Genomic DNA, 27,882 nt, shown 5'->3' with positions numbered 1-27,882 from the left:
GGATCAAAGGTGGTTGTAAATCAGCCAGGAGCTGAGGGGTGGGGACAAGCTCAGCTGGTGGTGAGAGCACCAGCATGTGTGTGCGGAGGGAGGAATCGTGTGGGGTGAGCTACGCGGAGAGACGCTGAGCTGTACAGAAAGAACGGTCTGTTCCTGAGTGTGTGTGTTGGGGGGGGTGCGCTGAAGGGAGGCTGTCTTCTATAAGGAGGGCTGAGCTGCGTGACCCCAGGAGAAGAGGGGTGTTTGTCATTTTTGGGGGTGTCTGCTGCTTTCCTGAAGAGGTCTCTTTGGGGGACAAAGAATCCATGCGCCCCACCCCCTGCACGCCCCCACACAGCCTCCCTCTCCTCGGTGCGCCAGGAGCCCGGGTACCTTCAAGGGCGACCCAGTTCAATCTCAAGGCAGTGTGCCACTCCTTTTAAAGAAAGTATTACCCTCCAAAATGACTTGCTTTAGATGTAAAGGGAAAAGTTGCATACTTTCCAAGATGAAGAAAATTGGCTATGGCAAAAACAATGCCTAAAGTTCTGAGCATGCCAGGAGCTTGCAGGACCCTGTGGAGCCCTTCTGGGGGACAGGCCCAGCGCATGCAGACGTGGAGGCCAGGGCTACCCGTGAGCAGCCCGGCCACATTGGCAGTGGCTGCTGTGCCCCAGAGAGGGAGGAGTAGGGACGTCACTGGGGCTGCAGTGCATCTTGGGCACATCTCTGCTGTGATGTGTTCACCAGCAAACTTCAAGGGCAGCTCTGTGTCTGAAGTCCTGGAATTGAGCTGTTTCTTTTTATATTGGGGTTAATTACTACTTAGAGTCGTGGGCCAGATTTATGAAGAAGAAGAAAAACAAAAAAAATGACAGTTGACTAAAAAAAGTGATGGTACCTAAAAATATACATTAGAAAAGGTTTTTTCAGTGCCAACTGATGGCTAAAATCTATAGACACCCAAAGGCTGGGTGGGAAGCTTTCCTGGGGCCTGGAACCCTGGGGGAGGGTCCGAAGAGGGGAGAGGTCACTGTAGAATCCAGCTTTTGGGACACTTTTGGGCTGACACATTTCCTGCCAAGCTGGGAATTGTTTTTTAAACCTCGCTTTATGGCTTTTGTTCAGTCCTTCAGGAGACCAAAACACTGAAACCTGGTTGTTTATCACGGTTTGTGCCATCCCTTTTTGTCTCCTAGCTGTCTCCGGTTCTACCTGGACGCTGAGTGAGCTGGCCTGCTGAAGGACATGATTCAGACTGTCCCGGACCCAGCAGCTCATATCAAGGTAGGTTCCCCGTTGGCCCGGAAGCTGCGGGCTTCCTCCCTGGCTGGGTTTGCATGGGTGCCTACCTGCGCATCAGCCACGCCGGGCCGCCCACCAGGCCTGTGGGCCCCGCCCACTTCACTGCCGTCTCCGACAGCCTGAGAGCTGAGCACGTGTTCACATTCTGAAATGTGATTGGGAAAAGTCGAGAGAAGAATATTCCGTAACACATGTAAATTACAGGAAGTGTAGATTTCACTGAGTGTCACAGCAGTTTCCCTGGGACTCGGGCACGGTCAGTTATGTACATTTCATCCAGGGCGGCTCTCACACTCTAGAGGCGCNGCATGGGTGCCTGCCTGCGCATCAGCCACATCGGGGCCGCCCACCAGGCCTGTGGGCCCCGCCCACTTCACTGCCGTCTCCTACAGCCTGTGAGCTGAGCACGTGTTCACATTCTGAAATGTGATTGGGAAAAGTCGAGAGAAGAATATTCCGTAACACATGTAAATTACAGGAAGTGTAGATTTCACTGAGTGTCACAGCAGTTTCCCTGGGACTCGGGCACGGTCAGTTATGTACATTTCATCCAGGGCGGCTCTCACACTCTAGAGGCGCGTTGACTAGCTACAACAAGACCATATGGCCTGCATGCGGAAGATGCTCCCTGTTGGCCCTTTGCAGGGGAAGATTGTGGAGCTCTGAGCGAACGTAGGAAACTACATCCAAATCTTCCTGACTTCTATTTAATTCCACCTCCTTTACACTGCCCAGGGTCACCTAGAAAGAGACTAGAGGGCTACCACTTGGGTCCCTGGGCACTTGGACACTGGTGGCCGGTCAGGCCACACCCTCCCCTGCTGCTCACTGACAGCCCTTCCGCCGCTCTGGAGGTGCGAGAGTGAGGCAAGTCCGCAGAGAAAGCCGGCCCATTCGTTTCCGTACCACACATACACGTGGGTAGAGCCACAGGGAGGAATGAAGCGACGGTTTTAATATACTTGACCCACTAACCATTACAGAAAAACCTGGGGCCAGAGCTGCGTTATCAGATAGGCTGTCTACTCCTGTGCTGTTTGGTTCAGCTGCCTGCACTGGGCCAGATTGCTCACCGAGTCGCCGGTTCTTCACATTCCCCATAGTCTTCATTTCCCCTGAGTAGCCTATGCGCTTTGTGTCCTTCGCCTGAAACATTTATTAAAAATGGAAAGTGGATTATCATTGAGAGGAAAGTTTATGGTATTGAATAGTTTACCTTTTTTGGCCTACCATGTAAAGTGCCCTCCAAAATGTCACACGCTCACACATTTCAAAAGTAACATATTTGGGAGGGTCATGGACCTGGACCATGTGCAGCTTACATCCGTGTCTTGGAAAATGGGGTTGGAAGTAATAAGCGCTCTAGCTCATTCTTTGAGCTTTGTGGGTGCTCGTGAAATTTCAAAATAACAGGTATCCCAGGCATGTTGAGGATTCCGAATTTTATGCAGGGGTACAGAGGACTGGATCCCTACTGGGGACACTATAATTTGATTTCTGTGTGGTATTTTATGGGGGCATGATAGTGTCTACAAAGGTGAGAGTGGAAAACCTCTTGTGGGTGTAAGTTTTCTTCAGAGATATTTGGAGCGCATCTGGTAAGTGTGTTCATGGTACACGTGGATGGGGGTCGGGGGGACCTTTTTTGGCGGGGAGCTCTGTTGACCATGAAGCCGCAAGGTGCAAATTAAAGGTCCTGGGAAAGATGACGCAAGAAATACCTTGTACAGTTCAGAGCAGGCGGGCTAACAGTGGAAATCCATTTTGATTGGCATTTTGTTCCCAACCAACTAGAAGGACGAAGTCAGCAAGAAATTATTGCAGAATTTGAAAAGGGAATTCATGAAGCACATACGGTTTTAGACAAATCTGAGGATCATGTCCTCTGGAAATGTGTTTAGGAGAACTGTCCTGGATTTGATTTCGGAACTGTGCTTTCAGTTCTGATTTATTATATTATCATCATATTCGTCAGCATAAATATAAGCTGAGGATAATTTTGAAAAAATGGGAGCCCTGTTAATTTTTTTTTAAATGAACTCCGACTCAGATTGCTCCTGTGTGTTTTGAAGATGAACTGGCCAGTGAGCATCGCAGTTTCTAATAGCTGGTGTTGGCTCCAAGGCAGCGAGAATTATATTAAAGACATTTGTTTCCTTGGTGAATCTATCAAATTCTACCTATTGGAATTTAAATACTTGTTCCTGGACTTCCTTCTTTTGGTATTTGAAGTCAGTGTCCTTGACAACAAAGTTAGGAAGATCGATCGCCTTTCTGTATTTCCTTAAAATACCTGATTTGGGCAACTGGTTCCGCAGGAGGTTCCATGCGGGGCAGTTCCCGGCTCCGGGGTGAGGAAGGCAGCCTGTACTTCCGGGAGGGGGGCTCTGGTAAATGGCATGTGAGTGGCTCCCTGTGCTGCGTTAATATAAATAGTGGATGACTTCGTCTTTGGCTCATTGCTACTGAAAAAAGACTTCAGTTCTCTGTAGAGGAGACCTAACATTGCGGGTAAGCCACAGAGATTGGGTGTCCTTCACACTCCAGTCTGTAGGCTCAACTGGGGAAAGAAACATTTTATGTTAAAGGAATTTATCCTACATGATTTACCATAAATTATGCTAAATTTTACCATAATTTACCTTTTCTGCCAGAACAAATATTAAATGTTGTAGCAAAGGCATAATATATGCTTATGGTATTAATATAAGTCATTAGCACACACTTATGTAATATCAGTAGAAGGGGAGAAGGTAGAAGAAGGAATATTCTGGAAGGAATTGGGTAGTTACAGGGTCAGTACTTACGTGTTTTTAGGACTATAAGATGCACCAGACCATAAGACGCACCTAGGTTTTGGAGGAGGAAAATGGAAAAAAAATTTTTGAAGCAAAAAATGTGGTGAAATATTTAATAACATAAATAACATAGGCTGTTGCCCCCTCTGCCCCCACAGCGAGCCAGGTAAGCTACATTCGGACTATAAGATACACCCCCATTTTCCTCTCAAATGGGGGGGTGAGCTTATAGTCCAAAAAATATGGTAGCAAGAAGTCAACTGCTGAACTTCTTTCCCACATGATTCTGTCACTGCTGCTCTGGAAGTAATGCTTCATGTTTCTTGCTCTAAAAGATGTTGACCTTAAATGCTATTTGTGTTCCATAGAAGGAAGGGTTTGAAAGGGTCGTAAGAAGTGGCCAGCAGTAACCGCAAGGCCACTGGGAGGCCTGAGGATCCAGCCAATGAGCTGGACTCTGAAAGTAACATGGAGTGGATGCCCTGACCTGCACCCCTGCACCCCTGCATCCCTGCATCCCTGCATCCCTGCATCCCTGCATCCCTGCATCCCTGCATCTAAGAAGGGGGTCGGGCCGATTCTCTGGGCCCATCTTGATTTGTTGGAGAAGGGTGGGTCTCACTCCCCAGCTCCTACCTGGCTGACAAAAGACCCATTGAGTCGTAAGCACTTCGCACGTGTTTGCAGACCTGATTTATAGTCACTTCACTTCACAGGAAATTAGAAAGTTTATCCTTTGAGGATACACTCAACAGAGACCAGAGACCGGAGTTTTCCCCCCAAAGTCTGTGTGCTGTGAAGATGATGTAAGCCTTTGATACTCGGCCTGATTTTTCCTTAATAAATCAAGCTTTGATCAGATTCCAGCAGGGTTTGCGCGTCTCGACCAGCTGGGCAGCTCCGTGGCTGTTGACAGCTGCACGTCCGTTCCTGTGCAGGACAGTGGCACTTAGTGAAACAGAGAGGAGCAAATTTGCTGACATTCCTGCAATGAGTGTGTATTGTTTTTATAATCAGAAAAATAACATTGTCTAGAAATAGCCAGATATTTGATAACAGCATAGTAGTGGAGACTTCTAACATTAGATGGCCTTGCCTACAGATACGAGGAGGATGCCCCAAACCCGGAATTTATTTATAAAAAATTGTGTATTTATTCTTACATGTTTAAGCTTCAGTCACCTTCAAAGTGCACACCATCTGATGCAACACATCTCTCAAGACGCTTTTTCCACTGCTTGAAACAGTTTTTGAACTTGTTGATTTTGATGTGTTTCAGTATTCCTGCTGTTTTTTGTTTCGCCTCTTCCACATTGGCAAAACATTTTTCTTTGAGGACTTTTTTTCACCCAGGGGAACAAAAACGTGTCACTTGTGGTGAGATCGGGTGAGTAGGGAGGGTGGGGCACAGGGCTCATGCCGTTTTTGGTCAGAGACTGCTGAATACCCAGTGCGGGGTGGACGGGTACGCTCGGAGATTGCCCATCATGAAATGGGCAGATGTGGTGAAAGGGTCCTCAAAAAACAAAAAACTCACTGCAGCCAAACGCAGCTTCTCACAATAGTGCCAGCTGGCACACTGATCCAGATGGGTTCCTAGAACCCTCACCTAGCAGGGGAAGCCTGTTCTACCAGGGGCTTGCCCTCCAGGTAATAATTCCATTTTGTGGGCCCCCCTCATATGTTACATGGAGTTTGCTGGGGCTGGGCTGTACCTTCTGTCGCTCGGGGCTGCTCTCAGGGCACCTGCAGTGGGGTTCAGTCGTGTGCTCCCCCAGGACTACCCAGAGTCCCCCAAACTGGTGACTCCTCGTCAAAATTTGGTGCTGCTGACGTGTTCAGGGAGGGTGCTGGTGTAACCAGGAGGTGTGGGCTGGGGTCGGAGGAGAGTCAGACCCCACTGCCTGTGGGGACGGCAGTAAGTTGTGCGTGGCTGGCCCAGAACCCTTGCGGGCAGCTTTCCTGCAGAGGCGGGTCTCTGACGGCGCCCCAGAGAGCTGCTCCAGATGCAGATTCGTGGGCTCCCCCCAAAGCCACTGCCTCAGGAAGTGTGGGCTGGACCCAAGGGACTGATTTAACGAGTGCTGAGGTGTTTCAGTGGCTCTTACTTAGATAATGAATGAAATTATTAATAATTAAGCTAACCTGAGATAATCAATTGGTAGATGTTTATCAGAGCTACTGATTTTTTTTCTCCTGTCTGCCCTGGAGGGGGCACTGTTCTGTGTGGCAGCTCTGAGTGTCCCAGTCACACCCATAAGGGTCTCAGGAATGCTGTTTGGACTTGGGTTTCAAAACGCCGGAGTGTCTCCTGGGCTCCCAATTAAGTGTAACAGAGCCCGGGAGAGAAGTGTCCCCAGCTTCTTAGGGGAATTGACTCAGGAATGTGAATCAGGAATTCCTCAGGTCAGCCCAGCTGCCGAGTGTGTTGGGGATGGCCACGCGCCTGACCCACCGTGCATGCACAGCACCCTTTGTGGCACTGGGGTTTGAGCATCGATATCCTGTTGTAAGACTCGGCATCGGGACCACTGGTGTGGGGGAGGCAGGAGTTGGAGGCCAGCTCAGGGTGTGACGGGCTCAGGATGTTGCATGTGTATTTTCTAAGGAGAACATCCAACTTCCTCCCTGTTCTTACTAATGTGCGATGCTCGTCTTACTCACGGGTTCTCTGTGGTTTCGTTCCCCCCTTCTCCTTGTCCTTTTGCACCTTCTTTACCTCTGATCCCAGACTCCTGTGTCTTCTTACCTGGCTCTGATCTCCAGCCTCATAGCACTAGGTGCCTGTTAGATGCCCTGCCTGGGTGTGGATGCAGGTGCCTTCAACTTGCCAACCAATCAGAGGAGCCACACATCCGTTTGTGTGATGCTCTGAGTCCTCAGAGCTTCTTCAGATGCTCTGGTGCATTTAACCTGGGGCGTACGTCGTTAGTCCAGCTCGCAGAGAGTCCAGGTTCATGCATTCTACAAAGCTGCCTCATTTTTAGCACCTCTTCCCTCTGGGACGCAGCAGCTGTAGAGTAAGTGTGAGCAGGCAGGCTTCCTGCTTGTGTGAAGCTAGACTTCCAGCCATTTCTCCCCGAGACTCAGGCTTAACACTTAAGGCATATCTTTAACTCTTTTCTCTCCTCCACCTTTCCCCTCCTGTCTTATTCATAGCACCCTTTCTTCGTGGTACAAATGTGGGTCTGTGTTATCTCCCTCTTGACCGGGGACAGGGGTCTCTGTTCCTCCGTGGCTGCTTTCTCCACCCCCGTCCTTATGTCCTCATGCACCGCCAGGCCAGGCTAGTCCTCCCGGGAGGCAGCTTCCTTCAGCGCTCCTCCCTCTAATCAGAAACCTTGATTCGTTGAAGGAGCATGGACACTTTAAAGAGGCTTTTGACACCATCGCCACCCACCCGACTGTGCTCTTCTGTATTTCTCCAAGGAGGGTGTGAAACCATCATTTCATCAGGTCCTTTTGCAAGTTTTAACCTTTGCTGATTTGAAGGGTGGAACATGGAGTGTTATAGGTGTCATTTCATTTGGAAACTTGAGCGAGTGATCATCTCCTCATACACTCACCAGCAAGTTCAATTTCTTTTATAACTCTCTTTCCTGCTCGTTTCAGTGAAATCATTTAACATTGCTGGGGGTGGGGGGATAGCATGAACCCAACAGAAAAGATCCCTGCTTACATGAAGCTTACATTCTAGGGGCTGAAATATAGGATATGTTTAAATACGCAACAAATGTGTGTGTGTATATCCATATATTAATGCTGGTTGGTATTCTCTGAAACAAAACATAAGGCAAGCAAGAGGTGATCAGGATGGAAAGGAGGGAGGAGGTTAGGGAAGGTCATTGGGAGGATGTGAAAATCGAACAGACAGGAAGTGAGAGCGTGGGCCATGTGATCTTACGAGGGAAGAGTGCCCGGAGAGAGGGAACAGCGTGTGCAAAGGCTGTGAGGCAGGAGCTCACTTAGCACGTTCAGGGAAACGCACAGGGTGAGGGTGGAGCTGCAGGATGTGGGGTCAGAGAGGAAGTCCTGAGGTCACAGGGAGATTCCGATGCGCAAGGACAAGGACTTAAACTTCATTGTGCATGTCGGGAAGCCATTGGGTTTTAAGTAGAATGGGTGATGTGACTTGATTGAAACTTTCTAATGGTGTCACTGAAGTGTAATTTACCTTGGCTGCGCCCATTACCTCTGTGAGTCGTAGGCGCTGATGCGAGGTGATGAGATACTGAGCGGGCGTGAGGCTGCGCGTTGAGTCCTTGCAGCACATGCAAGTTGGGAAGAGGAGGAGGAGGAGCCCCCAGAGGGCTCAGAGGAGGGGGGGGAAGGGACCCGATGGTGCTGGGTGGGCAGAGGCGAGGGCTGTCAGCTTTGCAATGTGGAGGCCGTGGTGGCCTTGGTAAGAGTGCTATGCGTGGAGCGGACACCTGGCACATGGCAGCGGCTTCAAATGGGAGGAGAAACGCAGACAGCGTGAGCAGGCAGCCCCTGTCACAGCCGGGTTTAGAAGGCTGGCTGCTTTTCCCAGCCGCTTGTACGAGTTATGCTTTAATGGTCTTAAGCCCGAGCTATGTCAGGTTTGTCATGTGTTTTTTTAGTCCTCACCCGTGGACACGTTTGTTGATTTTCAGAGAGAGAGGAATGGGAAGAGGGGAGAGAGAGAGAGAGAAAAAAAAACCTCAATTGGTTGCCTCCGGTGTGTGCCCTGATGGGGAATTGAACCTGCAACTTTTGGTCTGCAGGATGATGCTCTAATCATTTAAGCCACCCAGCCAGGGCAATCGTACAGATTGCTTTTGATGTTGGTTCTGCCTTTTAATTTTTATCGTTACCCCACAAGATAAGTGTTTTTATTTGTTTCCACCTATACTTTGCTTTGTGATCTTTCTTAGCTGTTAAGCTTAGAATGTTCTTAACTGTTTTTCTGTTTGTTTGTTTTTTAACTCTGTAACTTTGTAAACAGAAATAAGAGAAAATACGTTTTACATTGGAAACCACCAATAACATCATCAATGTGCCCGGAAGACATGCAGAAGTGTGCAGGAGCACAGCCCAGGTTTCTTCCCCTAGAGTTCTGCCTTCTGTGCGACACGAACCCGACATCATGTGGCAGGGTGTTTTCTGCAAGAGCACCCCCACAGAAAGCTTGGACAATTAGAGTGTGTGACAGTGAGCACAGCACACCGGTCACATGGGGCACAGACCAGCCAGAGGAGGTCACACTTGGACACGGCTGCTCTCCCTAAGTGCTCATGTGTTTCCTCCCATTGCTCGCTGGCCAGGGAGCTGGAATCCTTGCTCCATGCCCTCTGGCCTCTTGCTTGGGTCTGCTGTCCTCCACATCTTGACACTTGGATCCTTGCCACTTGGACAGAGGACGGGGTATTTACCGTAGAATGATTCTCTTAGTGCATGTTTTCTCTGCTTGTTGGATGATGCATTACTCAGTGTGACCCTACGACCATTTCTGTTTCTCTTATTGTGCCTTGTGCTTAGTAGATGTTCAACATAGCGGTGTTGATTGAATTAAATAAGCAGTGGTCACAGAGAAGTGGCAGGGACCCAGGGACTTTGCTCTGTTCTGGGACGGATGACTCCTTTCCCTCTTCACACATTGCTCCCTTCCTCTGTAGATGTGGCAGTGATCATCACAGAGCCGAATGGCAACAGAGAATATGTTTTTAGGGGCACTGTGTCCTAATTTACATATATGTGTGTGCATATATACATATGTGTGTGTATATGTTTTATTATTTTTTGGAGCAGCTTTAAGCTCACAGCACAGCTAAACAGAAAAACATGGAGCTCCCATATGCCCGCTGTCCCCACAAACCCACAGCCCCACCCCCCCCGCTACTGCCCACACCCCCCTCCAGGGTGGTGCATTTGTTAACCACCCGTGAGCCTGCGCCGGCGTGCGGTCGTTGCCCAGAGCCCACAGCTTACAGCTCACTCTGTGCCGTGTGCTCTGTGGGTTTAGGTTAATGAACAGGGGTCTGCGTCTCTCACTGAAGCATCGCACGGAGCAGCTGCACCTCCCTGCGCACGCTCTGTGCTCCCACGACGCATTCCTCCCTCCCCTCCTCAGCCCCTGGCAACTGCCCATCTCTTTCCTGCCTCCCCCGTCCTGCCTTCTGCAGAAGGCTGCGTGGTTGAAATCAGGCGGCAGATAGCCTTTTCAGATTGGCCTGGGCAGGTAAGCTTCCTCTGTGTCTTCTCATAGCTTCACAGCTCGTCTTGACTTTTTCAAGTCATGGAACTTTTTAAAAGTTGGATGAATGGCATATATTTTCTCCCCAGAATAAGCAACACCCACTCTCTTATATGCTCACAGATCTACTGCAGCCAACTCAGGACCCCCCTCACGGACTCCCCTAACCTGCCCACCAAGGCTGTGCTGGTGACAGAAACCCTGTTGGACGAAGTTGGTGAAACCAAAAAGAAATTTCCATTTGCACGTAGCTCTGCTGCCAGAACACGTGCGGCCTCTTGAAGTCCATGGACAGAGCTCCTTTGAACAGAGGTCATTCTGAGGCACATTCTTGATCTCAGTTCAGTTCAGATGACAGACACTCTCTCCGCAGATTTGTCACCAAGAGCACTTCCCCTCCAACATCAGTGTGCACCCGTGTCACCTGGGGGCTGCGTGGCCTTCAGAGTCTGCACTTCAGTCGAGGCCCTTGCACGGCTGCCCTGAAGACCAGTCTTTCTATAGCAATATGTTAAAGCCGTGGTTTTCAAACTGTAGGCCACGACCCACTTGTGGAAGGGAGGCAAGGCTGATATTAACCAAAGGAAGTGGAATGGAATGGGTAGGAAAAGTCCTCCTTTGGAAAACTGGTTTTAGTTGTGTGTGTGTCTATACCGGGTGGGATACACCATATACGATTTCTTGCTCTGAATACACTGAGCAAACACTGCTTGTGACTTCTGTGGAGGCTGAGTGGGGGAGGGAGGACACCCCAGCAGTTCCACCTTAAGAAGCCGTGGGTTCGCAGCATAAAATCGCACATGTGTCTCCATGGGTTTTGCTTTGCTAACTCTGGTATCCAGATGTTAGGATTTATCCAGAGCAGGAACTGTAAATAGCAGAGAAAGTTCTTTCTTTTGCTAATTTTCAAGATCAAATTCCAGGGTTAAATGAAAATCCCAGTTGTGTTCTGCTTAATTGAGAGTACATGTTACTTCTGAGAATGTACTTTTAAAAAAGTCGGCAAATTTAACCAAAGCATGGCCATTAATTTTTTGAGGGATTCTTTGTGGATTTTCTGGAAAGTGCTGTTCATTTGCATTACACACTTACTGCTAATATGCTGCTATTATCGATATCCAGAAATAGACAATAACACCAATTTATATGGACCCCGAATTGGTCCCGTCCATTTTCATGGTAGTGGGGGTGCCAAGCTGGTCGGGCTCGAGGCTGGCACGACAGGCAGCTGTAACCGTGTGGTTCGTGTGTCCTTTGTTTTAAAGCCCACATTTAAAATGGGTTGTGTTTGAAATCTTTGTGGTTAAGAACAATTGTCACCAATCAAAAGTTTGTCCCTGATGTAAAAGTAAGAATCAGATTTTTCACGACTGACGCTGTTTGAAAAAGCCCCCAGTTCCAGCTTTTCATTATTGTTTGAAGAAGGGGTTGTGTAAACTTACCTATTTCATTGCCCGTGGCAGGAGGAAGCTAGAGCCTGCAGGTGGGACTAGAGGCCATGGGCAAGTTTCCTATTCGGCCATCAGGGGAGGTCGTCCTGGGAGAATTACTCATAAAATAGACAGTCCTAGCAATGAACCAAGACACCAGGAAAGAAAGCAGACCCAAGAGAGAAGATGTTTTTATCTTATGAATCATTTAAACAATATACTCCTGTTCTTATTTCTTAGCCTTTAGGACTGGGAAATTCACATATATCCAATAAAAAGATTTTAAAAGACCTATTACCTGATTCCCCCAAACCAAAATTAAAAACAAGCAAAGAAACAAAAACAAATCTTACGTGGCATAAGGTTTACCTGGAGAGGAAACGGGTCTGTGGATTAGAAAACAGTGACACACGGGTTTCATGTGTTCCCCGTGTGTCACTGAGATGTAATTGATGCTGAGCACTGCGTGCGGTGCCCGTGATCCACACGTTTTGGGAAACGATTACCGCAGTCGGGCAAGTTGACACCTCCCTCACTTCGCATTACTTATCAGTTCATTTCTTGGTGGTGAAAACATGTACTCTTTTAGCAGCACAACTGTAACAATCCAGTAGTGTTAACTATAGTCCCCATGCCGTACATTACACCCCAGAACTTACCTTACTTTCATATCCTTAAATTGGTTTTAGAGAAAAGGAGTGGGGAGAGAGAAACATCGATTGGTTGCCTTCCGTAACATGTCCCAACTGGGGATTGAACCCACAACCTAGGTACGTGCCCTGACGGGGAACCGAACCTTCAGCCTTTTGGTGTGTGGGACGACTCCCAGTTGAGCCATCTGGCCAGGGCTCATCTCATCCCTGAAGTTTGTACCCTTTGACCAGACTCTCCCAGTTTCCAGTACCTCCATCCACTTCCGGTTTCTATGAATTGTTTTTTTTAAAGTCCACGTATAAGTGAGATTATACAGTGTTTGTCTTTGTCTGACTTATTCCACTCAGCTTTATGTTTCTCAGGTTTTATCCCTTTTTTAAATCCACTTTACAGTATTAAACATGTTTTAGAAAATCTCTCAATCAATATTGATTGATGACATAAATCAGTTGAAGGATTTATTAAGTGTCATCTATTATTTTTACGTCAAGTAGGTTTTAGACTAACCCGAAAGTGTGGAACTGACATGTCACGTACACCCCTGCCTTGTGTCTTCAGGACAAAAACAGCATTTTCATCACTGACTCACTCATGAAAGAGCAAGACTTATGATGCTGCTTGCTCGTTTCATTTGAAATGGCCGGTAACATGGTGTGTGTGGGACTTCTCTGAAACTTCATTTCCCAGAAAGTCAGTCTTCAGAGTCCCTTTTCCCTAGCTCTGGATTTAAGAGCGTGTGTGAGTTGGGTTCCCTGGGAGCAGGTACTCAGACAGAACTCAGGACACACGGAGTTTGCCGGAGGGGCGGGGGTGCGCCTGTGGCCGAGGTTCAGCTGAGGGTGGAGCAGGAGAGGGCAGAAAGAGCCCCAGCGGATACAGATGGGACAGTCGGACCGGCCCGCTGGGGCTCTGGAGCAGAGTGGGCCTTCCGAGGGTCCAGCGCTGGGGGAGATGCCCAGGCTCCACCCAGGCTCCCCCTCCCCGCTGCGCTCAGTTGTTGGCTCCAGGTGTCTGGGAGGATGGGCAGGGCCTGAGCCCTGAGTGGCTGGAGGCTGTGCAGGTGAGTCCTGGATTCCTTTGTGAAGGGAGGTGGGAGGGGCCGTGAGCAGTGCAGAGGCGAGGACAGGATGTGGGTGGAGCCTTTGGAAAGTCTGGCAGGGTCATCATTTGCTTGACATTGTCATCCATCCTTTTTCGGGGCAACTTAGCCATTTGAGGGACTGTCCTCCTCGGCAGTTAGTGCTGTTTGTTAGTGAAATCCACGTGCCCTTGGCAACACGGGCTGCAGCCTCTTAGAAGCAGTATGTGGACCAGGCACGTGGCTGTCCCAGGTCCACTGTTCCCAGGTACCACTGTGGAAAACTGGAATCCTTAGTGAAAAAACAGATGACTGTTTCAAAAATCCTACTCATTCCACTGTTGGAATGTTTCTTATAGTTAGACCCATGGATAAATAATTTTTTTGCTCTAACTCTTGTTACATAATCTACCTCTTGTGGTATCGAAGGTTGACATTCAGTTTCTCGTAGGCCTTTGGGTTAAGTCTGTTATTGATTAGTCAGATTCCAAGTCTGAACACTGATCACGTTCGTTGTCCGTCCGCCCTGGCCCTCCTTGAGTCCTGTGTCTGGCCTCTCCTCCCACGCTGCCCGGCCCAGGTCCTGCCACGGTGATCTTTAGCACTTATAGGGGATAGGATCCAGACAAAAGAATCTATTTCCCACCGAGTACCGTGCCAGGAAGCAGAAAGGTCCCCTCCTGTGTTGGCCACCAGGAGCCTGCCCTGTCCACCTCCTTCCGCACTCCTGCTCTGGCCTTGTGCTTCCGCCGGATTCTGGGATTTGGGGACTGGAAGAAATTGGGGGAGGACACGCACATGGGTTCCTTGTGCTGCTCCTGATGTTCTCACCAGAGGCCACCCTCGGGGCTTCCTGGAGCAGGGTGTGTGGCCCCAGAGCTGGGCGGGGCACTCAGCCAGATGTCCCTCATGCTGTGGCCCTTGCTCTGACTGCTAGGGAGACGCAGCGGAAGCCGAACCTCGAACGCTCTCCCCTCTCTTAGCTCCTCAGCGTTTTCTTTATGTTCCGACTATGCAGCCAGCCGTTCTAACATTATTTTCCCTGTTTCCCTTCATCCCGATGTCAGGCCTCACACACTTCACACCTTCCTCGTGTTGATGGTTGAACGGTTTACAAACACTGTCATTGTGACTTCGCTTCTTCTGCGTGTGCCTTCGTGCTTTGGGTGGAGTGCTTGGAACTGCTTACCTTCCCTGCGTTGCGTGGTGTAATTTTTGTCACCTCTGTGTGTGGTAAAGGTAGTCCGGGAGGTTTCTTCTCTTCTTCCTTCTGGCTCACATACAGCCACTTTCTTTGCAGACGTGTGGTGGAGAATAAAGCAGTTCCCAAGGAAGATGTCTTCCAGACTTGGGCACGTGTTCGGCGCCACCCTGTCTCTGCTCACCCTGCACTGTCCGAGGACTGAGCGAGGGGTGGAAAACCGCTTCTTACTTGAGGCACACTCACCATAACCTTGGCACACTCACCATGACCTTGGCCTTGGGACTGGCAGTTTTTGAGTGCCTTTGGAAAAGCAGAATGCCTAACAGGGCCCAGCTAGAAGGCATTATGATTTACTCCTTCCTGAAGAATGAAATTTAAAACTGCTACCAATGTGATTTTTACAAATGATCCGCTTGGCACGTGTGTGTGTAACCATTTTATGGACTGACCTGGACTCAGTCACGTGCCCATGAAACCTTAGTTATTTTCTCACTCCTGCTCCTTCTCAGGTGCTTCCAGGAGAACAGTCTTTCACTCAAGTGGTATCTCAGGTCACTGATAATTGTTCATGTGGTCACTTGTAATTCATTTTCAGGTATTGAGAAGTCCAGTTAATCCTTCAGACTTCAGCCTCCTGTTTAATGTAAGGTTTCTTGCCTCTCTGGGTTCTGGCGTGTGTCGGGCTGAGAAAGCTCCGTGGGGAAGAAGGGTGTGGTCTGTCGGGGATGGTGTGTCCCTTCTTTCCCCATTTTACTTGTTCACTTCTCCCCGTGGCAGCCCCTCCCTCCCCCTGGACCCGGGAAGTCAGTGTGGGCAAGTCTGCCAGGCCAGGTTTGGGGCCACCTGACACTGGTCCTGCCCTGGTGGCCTGGGGCCTCTTTCCAGAATGAGGGCTTCTGCTGAAGGTCTGAGACCAAGACTCAGGAGCTTAACATCCTTCCACAGTTCAAAGGAAAAAACAGTGAAATGAGGTACAAGATGCCAGTTGCCGAGAGACCACGTCAGTGATAAATAGCTCCGAATCACACCCGACTTGTGAAAGCTCTGTGCACTGGTCGACACCCAGGCAGCGACTCTGCCCCACTCCCGAGTCCCAGGTCACCTGCCTGTGGGAGCAGAGAGGAAAGGAGAGTGAGCGGCAGTGTGGGGACACAAGACTTCTCGGACCTGCCACCCCAAAGGCAGACTCGGAGCATCCTGAGGGTCTCCCGAGGGGCCCAGGGTGATGGTCTCCGAAACATTTTGTTTCCTCCATGTGGTTAGGATTTAATCTGCCCTTTTAAGAGCTTTTACATTTGCACGATCACTCTGTTGTTCTCTGGTTAAGGTCCCGGGACTTCTGAGTTGTTGAGTGTTGAACCATTTTATTTAGACACATTAGCTTCTTTTTCAGTCCCATTTATCTTTGGTCGCCACCACCCGGGGGTCCTCCTGTTGGGTAACTTGAGAGGGCTCTCTGTGCTGGATGCTTGGATTTTCTTCTACGACCGCATACTGCACTCCTGAAATTCAATATGGAAGTATTCCTTTGGCTGTAAATGACGTTTTAAGGACCACATATGTTAACAACTAAAAATAAAGAAAGTCCCGCGTTCCTCAGTGTTGGGTAGTTACAAGGGCTCGTCCTGGAGCCAGCAGGGGCGCGTCACATCACGTTGCCCCTCTGGTCCCCTGCCTCCGGCCGGCTCCCTCCCTCTCGCCACCCCACCTGTACCTCCCAGGTAGAAGCAGCGGCACCCATCCTTTGCTTCCCGCCGAAGACTGAGAAGTCCAGGCTGAAACACTCTGCATGAATGAAGGCACTCTCTCCCCTATCACCACGGGCACTTCTTTTCTCTGTGCTTTCCCTTTCTCGTGAAAACAAATGTGTGCGCACGAAGCAGCACCTGCATTAAAAGGCTCACCTCCTGGGGCATTGTCCTGTTACACAACTTCTGCTGTGACACGAGTGCAGAAGTCGTAAATGCAAAGCAAGTGACCCCCCCCAGTCTGCGCACTGTGTACCGCTGTGCGTGTGTGACGTCTTGACAGCAGATCACGTTGACTGGGCTGGGGGAGCCGCAGCTGCGATAGATGGAAAGATGTGTGTAGTAGTAGATTTTTGTGAAGCAGCTAAAGGAGCTGCTTAGAGAGCTCCCTGTCTTGGGTGTGCAGCTGGTGAGTGTCAGGACGTGCAATGGAGCAGGACCCTAGTTCAGAAGTTCTCTGATGCTCTGAGGAGCCCCCAGATAACATTTATAACGCCCGGGGTTGCAATCCCAGGTGCCCAGGGATCATCTGCAAGGTATTAAAAAAATGCCTGGCCCCACCCCCAGAGGTTCTCATTTAATTGGTCAGGGGTAGGTTTGGGTGTGGCTGTATTTTAGATTCTGATGTACTGCCTGGGGTTTACACATCACTGTTCTGAATAACAATTTTAAAAATGGAAGCAACGTAGGGGTTCCATCAATAGATGAAGGAGTGAAAAAGATGTGGTGTAGATATTTGAGGTCTGTCCAGAAGGTATCCAAGCCATGTAATATGAAAAACAGAGACATTTATTGAAGAAGATACAAGATACAAGAAACATTGTACATAGGACAATGATGCCTCAGTCCCCTTCAAAGTAGGCACCTGGGGACCTCACATAGTTCAGCATCAGCTGCCTTGTCATATTTTCCTGAATCTCAGTGGTGGTCTGAAATCTTCTCCTTTTCAAAGGTGATTTCAGTTTTGAAAAAAGCCAGAAGTCACAGGGCACCAAATCTGGGCTGTAGAGGGACTGAGTCACCTGGGTGATTGGGTGTTTCGCCAAAAAACTTGGCACGAGACCTGATGCCTGAGTGGCCGTGTTGTTGTGAGGAAGCTGCCAATCACCACTTGCCCCCAGCTGCAGCCTTCTGAGGCCTACAAATAGTTTCCCTGGAGGAATGTTCAAGCTTAACGCAGATTTTAATGCAGATTCGTTTGACTCACTCAGTCATTTTGAATGAGACAGCCACACGGTACCCAAGCTCGCTCAATAGTGACTAGTACAGTGAAGTCGTCATTGTTCACACATGCACACTCCAGTCCACGCCCCTGGGCTGCCAGTTTACATCGATGCTGCGCAAACCAGTCTTGTTGTATTAGCAATGGCTGGACTTTTTCTGGACAGACCTCAAACAAATAGAATATTACGCAGCAATAAAAACAAAAATCTTGCCATTTGTGACAACATCAATGGATTGAGAGGGAAGTATGCTAAGTGAAATAAGTCAGAGAAAGACAAATTCCGTATGGTTTCACTTACTGGCGGAATCTAAAACGTAAGCAGACTCATGGAACCGGAGGCCGAGCGATGGTCTCCGGACGGGAGGAGCTGTGCGGGTGGGTGCAGAGGGGCAGGGGTACAGTCAGTGATGCCGTGGTGAGTTTACATGACGACAGATGATGACTGGAATAGTGGGGTGATCACGTAGTGAGGCGGAAGAATGCCAGATCAGAGTCTCACACACCTGAAACCGATATAACCAATAGGAGCTTGTCTATCCACTGTGAACACATACAAACAAAAGATAAAAAAATGATTGCTCCAAAGTCATCCATGGTTGAGCTTCCAGAAAGGACTGTTTGGTTCTTTTAACAGTCATGAGAATGGCCTCTGTTGGAGGGAAGCAAAGATGAAAAATCTTGGACTGGTTGCCTCCGTTGGTGTAAGGGGCTTTATTTTTGGAATGTAATTGAAAAAATTAAATAGTGAATTACAATTAACCTGTATACGGTGTGACAATTAAAACAGGAAAAGCTGTTGTGGATCTCTTGGTGGCATGGAGTGGGATGTCACGCAGGTTCTTACTGTCGCCGGCCTGCCCAGGGACGCATGTGTCTCACTGTGGAGGTTCCCTTTCCTAGACCAAGGCCTGGGAGCAGGACCGAGGGAGGGACGTGGGGAAAAATAGTGTCGGACATCTCACCAAAGCGGTTCTGATGTAAAACAATTACGATTCCGTAATTCCAGCCATGGTCCTGCTCAGCATCTATGTGTTTCTATTGAATTAGACAGGAAGTTGAGGATTATGTAATGTTCTGCTCATTTTGTGCCTTTTGTTACGTGTGTTCATACCTTATGCATCAAAAGTTGCCTCAAATCAGCATCCGTGCCATCTTACAGCTTCTGGCCGTAGTAACAAAGGTTCTGGTGCCGGGACATTCTTGGCCTGTCGGATTCGGGAAAGTATTTCAGTGGCCGGGGGTAGCTGAAGGGGCCGAGGGCACTGTTTTACCTTCCTTTCACCTGTAGAAGGCAAGTGAGTTTCCACAAAGTAATAGCAAAACAGACACAACGCAACAAAGAGCATCCGCAAGGCGGCCACGCTGGAACGGAATTGTGGCGCTCGTGGTGGCCGCGGAAAGGCCCCGGCCGCCCTCTGTGATGGCAAAGCTCACCTTTGCCTTTTTGGGGTTTCTGTTCCGGAGTCTCTTCCAGGGGCCCTGGGTGTGGTGTCTTCTCTGCGCGGAGGCAGCATTCCCTGCTGTCCTGTGGGAGTAAGTTTGCTGCCCTCTTCAGTCTGGTGAATCGATGGGTGGTTGGAAATATCACAGTCCAAGATGTACTGATCGTCACCCACGCAGACATTGTGCAGCACAAAGTGCAGCCTCTTCCGTCACTAATGCAATGTCAGATAGTTTGGTGAGAATGAGCCCCTGGCCGCCCATGCGGGAAGCTGGGCAGTAAGGCCAAATCAGGGCGTTTGCAGTCCAGAGACCGCAGAGAATCTGTGTCCTTCATTCCACCCTGTGCATCGACTCAGAAGTCAGCCAGGGCAGGCCGATGGCAGTGGGAGAGTCCCCATGCACCATTCCTTAGACTCTTTCTTCTCCCAGTACCCTAGGGAATGCAAAGGAAGTTACGAGAAGCAGTTGTACAGACAGGCGGGATGCCTGCAGGCAGGCAGAGTCTCCTCTGGGCCTAAAAGAGGAATATTACTCGTAATGGTTGTCAGCTGGGCCGCGAGCCCCTTCACAGGGCCGTCCACAAACAAGAAAGAAGCCATCATTGATTCTTTCTGCCAGGCACTGGGGGTGTTTGGACGAGGACACCATTCTGGTTTGTGATGGGGCCGAAGGGAGCACGGGACGGCCCTGTCTGTGTGGTTCGTATTGCTCTGTAGCAGGAGGGAAAAGGGGGCAGAACAGGGGCCCTGTAACCGGCGCCCCTCGGTGTGAGGAAGGGAAGGTCAGCCATAGCACAGAAAGCTCTACTGTGAGTAAATGTGCCAACAGAAGAAGAAAAACATTTGTGGGATTTTAAGGAAGGGGTGGCCACTCATATCTGGGGTAAGACGAAGGCTTTACGAAGGGGCGAAGCGTGGGCATGGAGGATGGAGCCGGGCAGCGGCAACAGGAGCTACGTGTGGAGAAGAGGCCGTGAGATCCGCCTTGGGTCTGGAGGCCAGGGGAGGGAGGACCTGGAGGTCTGGAAGACCAGGGAGCCATTTCTAGGATTAAGAAGGACCTTGAAGAGATGATGGAGTTGGATGGAAAGAGAAGGGAGGAGCAGGTTGGAGAATCTGGCTTTGAAGGGTGGAGTGGGGATGCCGGACAGGAAGTGGACTGGCGCCGAGGAGACTGTATGGAGCTGGGGGGTTGAAGATCACTGATCAAAGGGAGAGTTTCACTCTGGTGTGGCTGTGGTCACATTGCGAAGGCTCTCCCAGTGGACTTCGCCGGAAGCCAGCTTGCAAGTACTGTATTTTTCGGACTGTAAGATGCACTCCCCCCACCAGATTTGGAGGGAAAGGGGGGTGTGTCTTATAGGACAAATGTAGTTTACCTGGGTCACTGTGGGGGCGGGGGCAGCAATGGAGCAGGGTCACAGGTTATTAAATATTTCACTACATTTTTTGCTTCAAAATTTTCTTCCCTATTTTCCTTCTCTAAAACCTAGGTGCGTCTTACGGTCTGGTGCACCTTATAGTCCTAAAAATACAGTCACTAAAGAGAAAGCGGGCAGATGATAGGCTGTGTTGACTGTTCTTTGGAGAAACACGGTGGCGAAGGGCAGGACTGCATTGCATTTGTCTTTGTGTCTGAGAATCGTAGTGCTGTCCTGGCTCAGCTGGCTTTAGGCAGCACGAGGGAAAGTGACAAATTGAACGAGTGGGGTTAAGAGATGTTTTGGATTATTTGTTCTGGGACAAAAGAAGTTTCTGTTGCACAGTCCACTGCGGAAAGAACCATGCAGGGTGCCAGAGGGAGAGGACGGTGGATGGGGCAGTGAGCTGGGAAGCCGGCGGGGTCTGGGTCAAGGGTACCGGTGGAGGGGTCAGATTTGGAAAGACACGTCTCTGAGTCGGGAGAAAAGGGGAGGATGTGGTGAAGCTGTTGGGAATGCTTGAGAGGGAAAAATTCACATTGAAAGAACTTAAGGTCTGTGGTTTTACTCTTCTGGACAAAATAAAAAATAATACCATCCATCTTCTGAGAGTAGATTTGGGGTAAGAGGCAGGAAACGAGATTTCCCATAGCTGTGTTGGACATTACATACACATTTTAGAAAACCCATGCATAGAACATGGATTAGAAATAAATAAAGTTAAGGAGTGGAAGTATATTCCAAATGAGTTTTACTATATTCTTTTATTTTATTGACTTTTATTGTTGACACTATTGCAGATGTCTGAACTTCCCCCCATCCTTCCAGCCCCGACTCCCCCTTTCCTCTGGCCTTCACTATCTGCCTGTGCCCATGGGTTCTACATATATGTTCTTTAGCTTAATCCCTTCCAAATTAGTTTTAAAAACGACGGGGTTGTGGTAGACCCGACTAATATAGTTGTATGATTTTCCCAGCAATGCTTAGTCTCTGGGGTTGGGGCCAGGGAAGAAGACCGGCAGCAGGTGGGGCGGGGGCTGTTGCCCAGCCTCCTGGGGAGTAAGGAGAGGGAGATTTCAGGGTAGAGTAAGCGGGTGATGTGTTGACCACGGGAGGTAAGAAATTGCTTCAAAATTTCTTACGAATTGACAAAGGGAATCCACGAGTTGACAAAGGGTCTGGGGAGAGACTAGTCACAGAAGAGGGGCTTAACTAGGGTACAGGGAGTTGCAGAAGGAGCAGGGGCCCAGGCGGGCTGGAAGGAGAGAAGGCTGTGGTGAGTGGGAGGAATTTCAGTGAGAGGTTTTTTGACCCTCGTCTGGTTGGATCCTGCACGGGCTGTGCACCTTTTTNAGGGTAGAGTAAGTGGGTGATGTGTTGACCACGGGAGGTAAGGGAATCCACGAGTTGACAAAGGGTCTGGGGAGAGACTAGTCACAGAAGAGGGGCTTAACTAGGGTACAGGGAGTTGCAGAAGGAGCAGGGGCCCAGGCGGGCTGGAAGGAGAGAAGGCTGTGGTGAGTGGGAGGAATTTCAGTGAGAGGTTTTTTGACCCTCGTCTGGTTGGATCCTGCACGGGCTGTGCACCTTTTTAAATCATGTTCGTCATGTGTGGTTGGCTGGTCTGGAGTTTCTGTGTCTAACAGAATAGGATACCCTGGGAAAGGAAACGTAAAAATGCATTGCTCTTCGGCCTTGGTTAAGACCACATTTGGAGTGCTGTGTGTAGCTCCAGACATTTCTTTAAACAGTGCTTCCTCCATAAACCCTGTTGGCCAAGCCCTGGAAACCCAGAACGTGGCCCTCCTCCGCAGCCATCTTGCTGGCCCAGGCCACCATCATCTCGTGTGTGGACTGTGACTCTGTTCCTACCAGTCTGCTGTCTTCAGCTCTGACCTTTCGTGGGTCTATTCTCACCAGAATGTGCCTGTTCTGGCATCTAAAGTGACCGATTTGAATATGGTTAGACCATGCCCCTTGGCTGCCGCATGCCCTCCACTGCCTTCCGCCTCACCGAGAGTAAAGTCTTCCCAGTGGCCCATGGGGCCCTGTGCCGTCTGATCCCGTTGCTTCTTTGACCTCATCTCCTACTGCTTAACCCTTAGTCCCCCCCACCCCACCACCTGCACAGGCTTTCGCTGAGTTTCTCAAGCATCCCAGGTGTGTTCCTGTGGCAGGGCCTTTGCAGCTGCTGTTCCTTCATCTGGAATGTTCTGCCCAATAGTGACATGCCTATAACCTTGCTTCCTTTAGGTCTTTACCACATTCTTGGAAAGGCCTTCCCAGTCACTTCTCAGGAGCGCTGTTGCCCAGTACTGCACCCCTACTCGCTCCCCTCCTCAGTTTCATGTCCCCTAACAAGCCACTGAGTTGACTCCTTTTCCCCCCACACATGTCCTTCAACAAGAAAAGAGGTTCACGGGGGCGGGGTCTTCCTCTCCCTGGCCTGTGGCTGCAGCCTCTTCTGCTCCCCCCGCAGTTCCAGCGCAGAGAGGGTGCTGCATGCCTGATGAATGAGTGCGTGTCGAGTCATCTGGCTACACACACTGGGTGTGGATGAACAGGAGGGGATCGCAGGGACATGACCAGGGGTGAGGGTCTGAAATCACGCCATGCAAAGGATGTTTGGAGGGGTGTTTGGTCTGGGGATTCGGAGGTTTTGGTAGCACAGGAAACATTTTAGCTATTCTAGTGTCTGAGACACACTATACTTGTTCTACATAAATCTAGCCTGGGGTAGGACCTGCAGTAATGGGGGGGGGGTGTGGCAGGCTACAGGAAGGGCGATTTTACCTCCGTAGAAAGATCTCTTCTCTCTGGCTGGTCACCCACCAGGGCAGTTTGTGCCACTGTGAGTTCCACCGGAAACTCTCTGGCCACCAGTTGGGTAGGTTCTCCTTGAGGACTTTGATAAGAAGAATCTCAGGCAGCAAAAACACGTGTAAAACACTTTTAACAGTTTTAAAGGGATAACAGTAAATTTGCAAAAATAGGAAATTCCTTCTGCTGTGGCTATTCTTTCTTCTCTATAAAATATCCTTTTATTTCTTACATAGTAATGACTTGTGCGGACCCCCCTACTTAGTGTTTTCTTTTTGTCTGTCTGTGCCACTCCACCGGTGCTCACAGTTCAAGTGTTGGGCTGTCATGGAAGAACGCGAATGCGTACGATAGACCAGACAAGTAGTTCATTTTCTTTTAACAAAGTGATTTCTCTATTTTTAGAAGTGTGTTCCTCTAGAAACATCAGGAACACATTAAGCTACATAATAACGAAGATTTTAAAGCCATGTTTTGAAGGCCCTCTAAACCCAATCGGTGTAAACACAGTCGGTCTGTCATGGCGATGATGTCATCCGTCCCGTAAACATCATTCAGCCTTTGGAGATGCACAGCAGACCCAGCAGCGGGATCATAAACAGGCCGTTAGAAAATGCCGACAAAGGAAAGTCGGTAACTTGAGTCCTGCGTGTTGAAGAACCGCAGGGCATCTCGACGGCTTACGAAGGGACAGACAGAGCCGGGAGTATGCCATATTTGTACTTTGAAGCTCTCCCTGTTTTTGGATTGTGCATTTTTAAGAAGCGTGACTTGAATTCTACTCGAATTGCTAAGGTTTTTGTTTCTGGTGTATTTTCTTCAGTGTAGACTTTAAATCAGTTTGAAGTAAAACTTTTCTTTGGGAATAAGTTTGATGGTGTTTTAATCTCAGTGATTCACCAAAAAACTTTTAAATTGTTCGAGATTCTGTCTAAGCCTGACTTAGTGACTTGCAACCTACGTTACAATTGCTCTCTCAGTAACATCCGGGATACGAGAACTGTTTTGGGTGTGCTTTTGAGCACAGCCAGAGGCGACCTGTGGCCTGCCCCAGGCCTCCCCATGGCCACTCGCAGGGCAGTGGCGTGCACTGCCGCGTTGTGAGGGGACACGGGGGGCCAGGCACCATTTCTGCAGGGCCAGCCAGGCAGCCTCCCTTCGTGCCCTGAGTTCATTCATTTGGATCGCTGACGTGATGGAGGGGACTTTCATGTGGGTCACTGTGGTTGGGTAATCTGGACTTTTCTTCAAATTTGATTTGAATGAAGCGCCTTAAACAGAAACAGATGGGCGTGTAAAAGCCAGCATCAGAACTCTTACAAGGCAATAAAAAACAGTAATAAGGCTTTATAATTGGATGGCATCTTTCATCCAGATGGGCTCCACAGCCCTCAGAAGCTTCGCCCAGTAGACCGGCAGGCAGACCTGCAGCACGCTTTCCATGCACAGTTGTGTCCAGGTGAGGGAAGTGCAAAGTGTGCGAAGCTCCCACCTCCCCGGCCCTTTCCCAACACCAGAGGTGCTGCAGGGGCAGCTCCGGGAAGGCCCTGGAGCACGCGGAGCCCGAGTGGCTGGCTGCTTTGGTGGGAAGCCCGCAGCATCGGTGATGTGGGGCCACGATGTGGCCTCCTGGCCAGGCCCTCTCAGCCCTCTCCTTCCTCCTTGCCAGGGAGCCACCCACCTTTGTCATCACCAACATGTCTTCGCACTTACAGCTCGGAGGTCGGTTAGTCAGCTGACCTGTGGCACACATTTTGTGGAGGCAGACCGAGGAGTCTCACACCCAGAAGAAGTGCCTGGGTCCTAGAAGGATCTGATTGAGATGACGGGGGCTGTTAGAAAGCTCTGGAAGGCAGGGTCTGCTTGTGTGTCGATGGATCAGGGCCTTGGAGCCTAAGTGATGATCACGGGACCTGAGCCCCCGCCGGGCCGCACCTGCGTAAGGTGTCTCATGCCCTGAAAGTGGGGAGGGATAGGCGGCGATCTCGCCAACGCCCACCATTGCATTCTTGGTGAGTCAGCCTGTGTCAGGGCACTGAGAGAGATTTAATAATCCACCACCTTGGGCCCAGAGTTTACTAATACTTTTATTTAAATTTTAACTTACAGCTAAGGGCAGCTCAATGATGCACAAAACACAGGGCTAGCGGGGAGGGAAAGGGGCTCAGATTTCCTCTTGGGGTGATGAGAAAGTTTTGGAACTAGACCAAGGTGTGGTTGTGCGGCACCATGAGTGTGCCGCATGCCTCTGGGTTGTTCACTTTAAAACGGTTTATGTTGTGTGGCGTGAGTTTCAAAACTATTTCTGAACGATGTTTCCAAATCAGGTGATGCAGATGTTCTTATTGAGTACTAGGCTTAGAGCTGAAAGAGAGCTGGGGACATGCCGCTCCCTGAGATGCCCACCTGGGATGAGGGCAGGTGCCCACGCTCCCAGGTGTCGGGTCATGCTCACTGTGTGGACAGCCTACCCTGGCCACTCCGGCCCGGCAGCGCCCAGGAACAGCACGGCAGCAGAAAGGAAATGGGAGGCAGGGGGTCAGGCAGTGAGTGCCTGCTACAGTCAGGAATAGGTTCTCGGGGTGTCTCACCAGAAAACTCGGTAACGATTTCTAGGCGTCTCTAATGTTTAGCTTTTTGTCTTTACCCATTGATCTCTTTCTGTTCTCCCCTGCTTAAAAATAGCTCAGGGGTCATGGCAGGAAGCAGCACTGCCCTGTAGGAACAGGGTGTCAGCCACATAGGCAAGTTTACATTCTGTAGGAGCCATATGAAAAGAAGTGAGAGTGAAAAAAATAGATGGAATTAATTTTACTTCCGTATCTTCTCTAATTATATTCTTTAGACGCCACCTCAGTTGCTGCCTGGAAGGTCCATTCCATACAAAATTGAATCTTCTCAGTGTGTAATCAGTATGAAAGTGACTCATGAAATATTTGACTGTCTCTTTTTGTACCGCCTTCAAACCCAGTGTATGTTTCACACGTCCAGCGCCTCTCAGCTCGGACCAGCCCCCTCTCCTGGGGTCAGCAGCCACACGTGGCTCTTGGCAGCTGTAGGGGAAGCATAGGTCTGGACGCTCCTACTTCTGCTGAGTTCTCTGTGGACCCTGGAGATGTTCAGTGAGCTGAGATGTGGGTGGTGACTGAGAGTCATCACCATCCCGTTAGGAGAGAGCCTCAGCCTCGTTGCCATTGAACGGCCTGCACAAATGACAAACAGGGCCGCTCCCGGCCTCACAGCCCTGGGAGTGAGGTGGGAGGAACTCACCCCTCTCCGTGTCCTGAGTGGGAAGCTGAGAATCCCAGAGCACAGGCGAGCTCACTTCCTTCTGCCTCGGAGGGTGAACTGCTGCCTGGCTCTCCCCCTGTTCTGGGTGGACTGGCAGGTCTCTCTTCCGGGGAGAAAGGGTTCAAGCAGCTGAAAGGAGCCCAGTCCCATCTTCCAGAATGAATCTGGGAGAACGGTAGCGGCTGTCCCAGCGGTCCCCTGGCAGTCGACAGTGGAGCTTGGACAAGAGACACCCAAGAGTGCCTTCGACTTCCTGGTCTCAACCTCACACCCAGGACATCTCCTGTCCCCCTGTCTCCAGGCCAGTGCCTAGCCATGTGGCACATGGTGAATTTGCGTGAAAACATGGAAACCATGGAAGCAGACAGACTGGGTCACGTCCTTAGCCAGTTCATCCTGGGACAAGCCTTGGCCAGACACCAATTCCAGAAACCTGGACCTGCCCCAGCAGTGTCCCTCCCACTGCAGCTCCGGCATAAAGGGAGTGGCCACAGGGTGGGGGTCTGTTTCTCATCTGATCACTAGTCACTTGGGACACAGATTCTATCTCCATTGTGCAAGGGTTTGGAAGGAAGAGGACCAACTAGTCCCAGGAATGCTCGAGTATGCTTTTAATTCTTCAATTCTGTTTTCTTCCTATAGCACTAAATAGATTCGATTGACCAAAAAAAGTGCACACGTTAGATTTATCAATGCATTTTGTTCTTGTTATTAAGCAAAGATGTAACTTGCAAGAGGAAATTTCAAGATTGAAATAATTGCAACCAAATCAACCTGACATTTGTGAGTATAGATTGGTCACGGCTAATCGCACGATTTCTTTCAAGCATTTTTTTGTTTAAATATTTTATTTATTCATTTTTTAAACAGAGGGGAAGACAAGGAGCAAGAAAGGGAAAGAAATACCAATGTGTGGTTGCCTCCCACATACCCCATACTGGGGCCCTGGCCTACAACCCAAGCATGTGCCCTGACTGGGAATCAAACCGGCGACCCTTTGGTTCACAGCCCGCACTCCACTGAGCCGCACCAGCCAAGCAGTTTTTTTGCCCACAGCACACAGTCCCTCAGGCTCTGTGTTCAGTTCTGAACATTCCAAACTGTGGCCCATTGCCTCAAAGTGTAACACTGGACACAGCTGCGCAAGCAGGTGGCCTAACAGAGGACGCACAGAATGCTATGGGACACAGAAGATGGGGTGACACTAGGGGACATAGAAGGAGGGGTGACTGGCCAGGGGAAGGCTTCAGGAGGGAGGTAAGGCGTGCTCTGG

At 49.7% G+C, this 27,882-nt stretch overlaps 1 protein-coding gene across 3 annotated transcripts in view; it reads left to right on the top strand.

Annotated features, from left to right (window-relative positions):
* ERG (ETS transcription factor ERG) overlaps positions 1-27,882 on the top strand; it is a 221,515-nt gene that overhangs the window by 68,650 nt on the left and 124,983 nt on the right. For all 3 annotated transcript variants that reach the window (XM_037042964.1, XM_037042966.1, XM_037042963.1), the window contains exon 3: positions 1,179-1,266. In XM_037042964.1, the coding sequence (XP_036898859.1) occupies positions 1,228-1,266 (39 nt within the window). In that variant the 5' untranslated portion in view covers positions 1,179-1,227. The remainder of the gene's footprint in view (positions 1-1,178; positions 1,267-27,882) is intronic.

The sequence above is a fragment of the Sturnira hondurensis genome, unplaced genomic scaffold (assembly GCF_014824575.4).
Source record: "Sturnira hondurensis isolate 20B ecotype Veracruz unplaced genomic scaffold, ASM1482457v3 Scaffold0003874, whole genome shotgun sequence".
In the NCBI taxonomy this organism is placed as follows: Eukaryota; Metazoa; Chordata; class Mammalia; order Chiroptera; family Phyllostomidae; genus Sturnira; species Sturnira hondurensis.
The sequence above is the reverse complement of the archived record's forward strand: the minus strand, read 5'-3'. Positions and strand labels throughout refer to the sequence as shown.